This window comes from Oncorhynchus keta, chromosome 13 (assembly GCF_023373465.1).
Source record: "Oncorhynchus keta strain PuntledgeMale-10-30-2019 chromosome 13, Oket_V2, whole genome shotgun sequence".
Taxonomy (NCBI): domain Eukaryota; kingdom Metazoa; phylum Chordata; class Actinopteri; order Salmoniformes; family Salmonidae; genus Oncorhynchus; species Oncorhynchus keta.
Window position 1 is genome coordinate 24,606,330 of NC_068433.1, and position 8,097 is coordinate 24,614,426.

The window sequence follows — 8,097 nt, forward strand, 5'->3', positions numbered from 1 at the left end:
TTCATGTAATGGAGGATTCTTTATACCTGCATCTTCTAGCTGATTAAACGAAGCAGGGCTGGGAGGGAGGGGTGGTGGAGAGAGAGAGAGGGGGGGATAGACCGGCAGGAAGTAGATCCACTACTTAATCATTCATGTCTGACCTTCTAAAATTGTTAATTATTTTTTCTCTCTTCTCTCTCTCTCTCTCTCTGGCAGTCAGAGGACTTCTATGGCATGAGGCGTCTCTACGTGACACTGGGTTCCTGTCTGTTCTACAAGGTTGAGTGTCTTGTCACACACACACACACACACACACACACACACACACACACACACACACACACACACACACACACACACACACACACACACACACACACACACCTGACAACTATCTGCTGGGGCGCTCTCCTTTCCACACACACACACACACACACACCTGGGCCCACAGAGAAACTTGAAACTTCACAGAAGGGACAGACAGACACCCTTGGATGGATAGGAAGAAGGAGCCAGTTACATATGATTATTTACAGTGCATTCTGAAAGTTTTCAGGCCCCTTGACTTTTTCCACATTTTGTTACGTTACAGCCTTATTCTAAATAACCCATAATAACCCAAATGACAAAGAAAAAACAGTTTTTACTAAATGATTGCACATTTGTAAAAAATAAAAAACCGAAATACCTTGTTTACATCAGTATTCAGACCCTTTGCTATGAGACTCGGAATTGAGCTCAGGTGCATCCTGTTTACATTGACCATCCTTGAGCTGTTTCTCCAACTTGAGTCCACCTGTGGTAAATTCAATTGATTGGACATGATTTGGAAAGGCACAGACCTGTCTATATAAGGTCCCACAGTTGACAGTGCATGTCAGAGCAAAAGCCAGGACATGAGGTTGAAAGAATTGTCCGTAGAGCTCCAAGACAGGATTGTGTCAAGGCACAGATCTGGGGAAGGGTACCAAAAAAATGTCAGCAGGGTTGAAGATCCCCAAGAACACAGTGGCCTCCATCATTCTTAAATGGAAGAAGTTTGGAACCACCAAGACTCTTCCTAGAGCTGGCCACCCGGCCAAACTGAGCCAATTTGGGAAGAAGGGCCTTGGTCAGGGAGGTGAGCAAGAACCCGATGGCCACTCTGACAGAGCTCCAGAGTTCTTTTGTGGAGATGGGAGAACCTTCCAGAAGGACAACCATCTCTGCAGCACTCCACCAATCAGGTCTTTATGGTAGAGTGGCCAGACGGAAGCCACTCCTCTATAAAAGGCACATGACAGCCCGCTTGGCACAACCTAAAGACTCTCAGACCATGAGAAACAAGATTCTCTGGTCTGATGAAACCAAGATTGAACTCTTTGGCCTGAATGCCAAGCATCACATCTGGAGGAAACCTGGCAGCATCCCTACAGTGAAGCATGGTGGTGGCAGCATCATGCTGTAGGGATGTTTTTCAGCGGCAGGGACTGGGAGACTAGTCAGGATCGAGGAGGGAAAGATGAATGGAGCAAAGTACAGAGAGATCCTTGAAGAAAACCCAAAGGTTCATCTTCCAACAGGACAGTGCCCCTAAGCACACAGCCTAGACAATGCAGCAGTGGCTTCGGGACAAGTCTCTGAATGTCCTTGAGTGGCTCAGCCCGAGCCCAGACTTGAACCCAATCGAACATCTCTGGAGAGACCTGAAAATAGCTGTGCAGCGACGCTCCCCATCCAACCTGACATAACTTGTGAGGATCTGCAGAGAAGAATGGGAGAAACTCCCCAAATACAGGTGTGCCAAGATTGTTGCGTCATACCCAATATTACTTGAGGCTGTAATCGCTGCCAGGTTTTTCAACAGAGTACTGAGTAAATGGTCTGAATACTTATGTAAATGTGATATTTCAGTTTTTAATTTTGTATACATTTGGTAAAAAAAAACTGTTTTTGCTCTGTTGTTATGGGTTATTGTGTGTATATTGATGAGGAGGGAAAAATATTTTATCCATCTTAGAATAAGGCTGTAACGTGACAAAATGTGGAAGAAATTAAGGGGTCTGAATACTTTCCGGATGCACTGTAGATAGGATATCATCACCCAGAATAACATGCTGTAACCCCTCATTCTCTGGATGGCACATCAGCCTATCAATTGATGCTGAATTATTCATGATTTGTAGAAGGTTGTTCTCTAGGTTCAAGTCTCCATTCTCATGACCTTTGTATTGAGAGAGTCTGGCACTCCAATACGATGGGGCGACTTGTGTTAGTAAAAATTCTAAATTCAATTGTGTTATCTGTGTGTGTGTGTGTGTCCAACCTGTGTGTGTGTGTACTCTGTCTCTTGTCTCTCGACGTGTATGTCTCTCTGCCTGTGTCCAACCCCAGGGCTATCTGATAGCGAACCACCTCCCCAAGGAGGACCTGCTTGACGTCTCTCTCTACTGCCAGCACTACTGTCTCCTCCCCCTGGCCTCAGAGCAGCGCGTGGGCCAGCTGGTTGTCTGGAGGGAGGTGTTCCCTCGCCACCGCTCACAGATCCACCAGACCAAGACCATTAGCAACCACTGTACCATGCCTGGCTACTGCCAGCCCCAGGGACGCTACTTCCTACTCATAGTGGGACTGGTAAGACCATAGATACATACAGTACCAGTCAAACTTTTGGACCCACTTACTCATTCCAGGGGTTTTGTCTTTTTTATTTGGAATATTTTTTCGATATTGTAGAGTAATAGCGAAGACACTGAAACGATGAAGTGACTCCTATGGAATCATGTAGTAATAACCACAAAAAGTGTTAGAACAAAATCAAAATATATTTTATATTTGTGCTTCGTCAAAGTTGCCACACTTTGCCTTGATGACAGGTTTGCACGTCCCACAATGTAGAAAATAGTACAAATAACGAAACACCCTTGAATGAGTAGGTGTGTCCAAACGTTTGACTGGTACTGTACATATAAAATGACATATAGGGTCTTCATTGAAAATGCAGGATTCTATGTTCCGTCAGTTACTCTAATGAGTGTCACCTTTTTGTTTTTGTGTCATTTCTTGCTCTTTTTCTCTACCTTTATTTCTCGCCTCGTTCTCTTTCCCCTCTAGCTGTCCCCTCAGACAGACATCCAACATTTGACTCTAGTTTTGTGTTCCAGGATACCAACTACACACAGACATCTGTTATCCCATACATTCTCTCTCTCCTTCTCTCTTTCTACCGCTCCCTCTCCCCCAGAGGCACTTCATGCAGTGTGTGCTCCTGGAGGCGAGTGGCTGTGCGGCCCCTGCCACGGGGGCCCCAGGGCCCGACTGTGTGTACGTGGACCAGGTCAAGGCTACCCTCCTACAGCTGGAGGAGCTGGACTTAGGGATGGAGGAACGCCTGGCCGCCCCGCCTGCCCCCTGCCTCTCCTGTGCTGACTGGTTCCTCCCCTCGTTCGTCCGTGACAGGTTGTTTTTAGTTTGACCATTTTAAAAACAAAAAAATTCAACGTGTAGAAGTAAAATAATTGTGTATAAATAAGTGCATAGATAAAATTGAGGATGACACAAAAGGTTTCCATTGTGGTTCTCAGGTTAGACACCCTGGCTGCCTCGTCTCCTGTCCTCAGCAAGCTGGCCGGGGGCGTGAAGCCTCCCTCCTCGGACCAGGGAGGAGGAAAGGTGGTGGGCCGGAGCCTGTTTGGACGAGGCGCTCGGAGACCTAGCTCCAAGAGGAGTCAGTCCGACAGCGGGAGCGAGGGACAGTCGGGTGGGGGTGTAGGAAGGCCGACTGGACTCAGTCCGCACTCCACCCCGGACTCGGCCCGGAAGCTGGTCGGCCAGAGAGACTCGCTGGGTTCTGGAGGATCTGATGGGAGTCGAGGCAGTGGGAGCATTTTCAAAGTAGGGTCTTAACCTTCCTTCCCCCATTGCGTCCCTCATCCTTCTATCTTATAAAAAGTTATGTTCCACGGCACACTTTATTAAATTACAGACAGACATAAAAGGGCACAAACACACACTGCTGGGAGAGCACGATATTTAGTGATACACTGGGTTTTGTCAAATACCAATGTTGTTCCCCCCCCCCCCTTAGATTCCCAGGATGAAGCATCCTAACCCGTTCTACCTGGGCACCCTGAAGAAGAGTCTGACTGAGAGAGAGACAGGGGAGAAGTACAACACTATGAAGTGAGTGAAACAGGCCAGCGGTGTTAGGAGTTAGTTTATCCTTCCCCGTTGTAATAATGTCCTAAATCTCCTCTCCGCTGTGGTCCCATCCTTTAAGTCCATCCTATTCTATTCCATATCACACTATTCAAAATGTTATTCCATCTCATTCTATTCCACCCCATTCTCTTCCATTCTGTTCCATTCCAATCTCTCTCTGTTCTGTGTTGGCCAGGTTGACGTCTGGGGCAGAGAACACTCTGTTCCACTATGTGCTGATGGAGAAGGTGCAGGGTATCTTCATCGCTCCTACACACAGGGAACTGGCCCAGCTCAGTGGCTCCATCCACCCTCAGCTCATTCGCAACTTCCACCACTGCTGCCTGTCCATACGGGCTGCCTTCCAGCGGAGTCTGCCGCCCAGGGTAAGATACAGAACGGAACACACACACAGACAGACTCTCTCTCACACACACCGTGGCGATTTTAGCATGTGGGGCAAACCTACCCAGTTTTTGTTTTTAGTTGCATGCCAGCAAAGCCACTACACAACACTAAACAATACGTTAGTTGCACTATAACGGTGACAAACGGTGCCCGCAAACTGTTAAGGCCTACATAAAGCGGTCCCAACAGCAGAGCTTTCCTTTCAGCACCATGGCTCTCAGCGGAGACTCGTCTAGGCAGCGAAACTGTTCATTCAGTCTCCTTTACTGCCTTTTTAAAAACCCTAGCTGATATAGCTGACTTGCTTAAATAAATATGGTTTCCACTGACTCCTTGTGTATTTGTGTAACTCAATAAGAACCACATTCTCCTTCTATAATAACGAATGTCGACATGAGTTTAGACTTTTGAACCATACACAAGCATTACTACATTTAATGTTCATTAAATTCATCATGTTTATTCTTATGTTATCTTATTCTTATGTTAACTTTACTCTTCTTTAAGTCACCACACACACAGAGATGGAGCGAGAGAGAGATGGTTAGCTTACCATTTGAAGATTTTATTAGGCCTACGTGGTCTAAAAGGGAAGGAAAATACTATCACGAGGATCCACTTCATAGACAATATACAGACGCACAGGCGGCGCAATGCGCAAACAAGACAACCCTCTCAATATCAACTGGATTTACATCGGTCTATTACTGAACCTTTTTATTGAAAACCAATATTTGAATGAGAAGAGACTGTCACTGGCATACATTGTTAGACCCAACAACATTATATAGTGTGCCCTCCCACTTGACGAAAAGCACATGAGCTAGTTACAATACACAAAGTAAGCAAAACAATGAAATCATTCCAACATTCCCTAAAATGACGAATAAGATACAAATGGAATAGACCTATATAAACAATATTAGCAATGGAGATGTACAAACTATGGCATAAGGGAGCGATGAGCGGATAAGAGGCAAGCCGTAATTTCAATTAAGACATGAACCTATAAAAGTTCAAGCCGTTGGAGGAGGGGGGGGGTACTAAGCTAATATATGGAATAGTTTAAGATGGTTATAAACTTTTTGCTGGCTACCCCTCCACCACAGAGCTAGGCTGAAACACCTACATTTTGGAGCTGCCTTACTTTAAGAAAGATACCATGTTTGTCTGCGGCTTTGTTAATTTTATTTCCGCCCATGAAACATGGGACCAACATGTGATGGGTCGCTACTGCAAACACACTATATCCCTGTATGTAAGAATGTCTATGTTGTAATAAAAAAGGTGGTGTGTGTTTATGTTTAACCTCTTAGACCTCTCTTTGTGTGAGTAGGGCAGGCCAGGTACAGACAGACCCCAGGGGACCCATGGGCTGGGCCCAGTGAAGGAACACGGAGTTCTGTTCCAGTGTAAACCTGAGAACTGGACCGACCAGAGGAAGCCAGCCCCCACCATGACCTACTGGGTTATAGGGTACGTGACAGAACAAAATACTAAATGCTACCCTGTTCCTTTTGTAGTGCACTATTTAGAACTCTGGATAAAAGTAGTGTGCTTATATGGGGATTAGGGTACGTCAGAGGACACCGTGTTTCAGTGTGAATCTCAAATGGCACACTATTCTCTATATAGTGCACTATTTAGTGCTCTGGTCAATGTACTATGGAGTGTAGGGTGCCGTTTGAGACATAACCAAGTCAACTGTCTGTGCTTGCCTTACATAGTGTGAGCGTCACTGTACATGATTGAGTGTCATAAGAATGATATTTATCTTGCCTCTGTTGCTATATAGGGTCAGTGTTATGAATTCTATATTGTGTTTTCTTTGGGGGGGTGAATGTAGGGTAGGGATGGTGGCTGTCCTTGTAGTAATGACTGATGGCACTTTGGGGTGTCTCGACTGTTGCTTTTGGACATGCTTCTGCGTTTCAGTGTGTGTGTGTGTGTGTGCCCTCAGTGAGAGAGAGGTCTGTCTGGGTGGTGAAGTAAAGAAATGTGAAGCAAACCAGTTAACTTTGAGTGAGAGGCTGAGAATAGCAGACCAACATGTAACAGTTGGGCTCTGGCTTACAGTGAATTTCAGACATAGATATACTGGGCATAGAGATGTCCATTTATCAAGGCGCTGCTGCGGTATTGTCTGGATGTCATAAGGTGTATGCACCTATTTGTAAGTCGCTCTGGATAAGAGCGTCTGCTAAATGACTTAAATGTAATGTAAATGTAAATGTCTACTCTCTGGACATCTAGTGCTTTTTGTTTTGATTGAGTTTTTTTATACGTCCTGCCTATACTCCAGCTTGAAACACACTGCCATTTCCATCTGTTTGTGTTCCAGCCGGATGCTTCTCGAACCCGTCCCTCAGGAATTCTACGTGTGTTTCCATGACTCCGTGGCAGAGGTTCCCGTGGAGATGGCCTTCCGCCTGTCTTTCGGCCTGGCCTTGTGACGAGCTGTCTGCCGACAGTCTCTTATGAACTCTGGTAACACTACTACCTATCGGCAGACCAGACAACCCCAGAGCACAACCCTGTTCATTAGGCACCAAACGGAAGAAAACAGACAGACGGGGGAGTACATAAACTCCAATAAGAAAAATGCTTGTTCCCGTTTTCTATCACAAAATATTCTGCTACGGTTTTCCCTAATGAACACAACCCTGGTCTTAAAGGTTTCCCAGTTGACGTCAACGCCTGCTTGCAGTCGGTCGGAGATATTCTGGGATCTAAAGACTCCCTCTTGTGCCTTGATCACCTGACGGCAGGTAACAGGAAACCTCACAGGACCAAGGTTGTTCTGTTAGTCTTGGATCAGCTCCAGTGGAACAGCAGGACTGCATCCAGATAGAAATGTGTTTTGTGGACCAAACATGAGGTAAAAGAAAGCGCGTCAGCTCTATTCATGACATTTCTATCTGTAACATCCCACTACGCTTGCCTACTAAACAGGTTTTGGGGGCGGCGGGTAGCCTAGTGGTTAGAGCGTTGGGCCAGTAACCGAAAGGTTGCTGGATTGAATCCCCGAGCTGACAAGGTAAAAATCTGTCGTTCTGCCCCTGAACAAAGGCAGTTAACCCACTGTTCCCCTGGTAGGCTGTCATTGTAAATAAGAATTTGTTCTTAACTGACTTGCCTAGTTAATAAAAATGTTTAAATATACCCTGGGTTTATCAGATGCTATGTTGTGTCCAAAATGGCTCCCTATGTAATGAATAGATGAACTAAAAACTGAGTAATAATACCTCAGAAAACATGCTGGATTTTTTTTTTTTAAAGGGTAGATGTGAGTTTGCAGGGAAAGCATTGTTCTGCTGTTCTGGCCATAGCAAGTCTCATTCTAGTTCTGTGGTTCTGACATTCCTGTTAGCTAAAGTGTGCCAGACCAAATAATATGGGAAAAGTCTAAACAGCATTCTTGGGACATACCAACTCTTACGTCACGCCATTGCGGGTGAAATGTAAAACGGTAAGGGTTAAGGTTCGGAACGTCCCAAGGATCCCAAACAGCACTGACCAAATAATGAC

General features: G+C 45.5%; 1 protein-coding gene across 4 annotated transcripts in view; it reads left to right on the forward strand.

Moving 5' to 3' along the window:
• LOC118392119 (protein inturned-like) overlaps positions 1-8,043 on the forward strand; it is a 29,115-nt gene extending 21,072 nt beyond the window's left edge. For all 4 annotated transcript variants that reach the window (XM_035783765.2, XM_035783764.2, XM_035783766.2 and 1 more), the window contains exons 10-17: positions 199-261; positions 2,356-2,595; positions 3,206-3,420; positions 3,546-3,855; positions 4,049-4,143; positions 4,358-4,547; positions 5,906-6,045; positions 6,911-8,043. In XM_035783765.2, the coding sequence (XP_035639658.1) occupies positions 199-261; positions 2,356-2,595; positions 3,206-3,420; positions 3,546-3,855; positions 4,049-4,143; positions 4,358-4,547; positions 5,906-6,045; positions 6,911-7,022 (1,365 nt within the window). In that variant the 3' untranslated portion in view covers positions 7,023-8,043. The remainder of the gene's footprint in view (positions 1-198; positions 262-2,355; positions 2,596-3,205; positions 3,421-3,545; positions 3,856-4,048; positions 4,144-4,357; positions 4,548-5,905; positions 6,046-6,910) is intronic.
• The last annotated feature ends 54 nt before the right edge of the window (positions 8,044-8,097 follow it).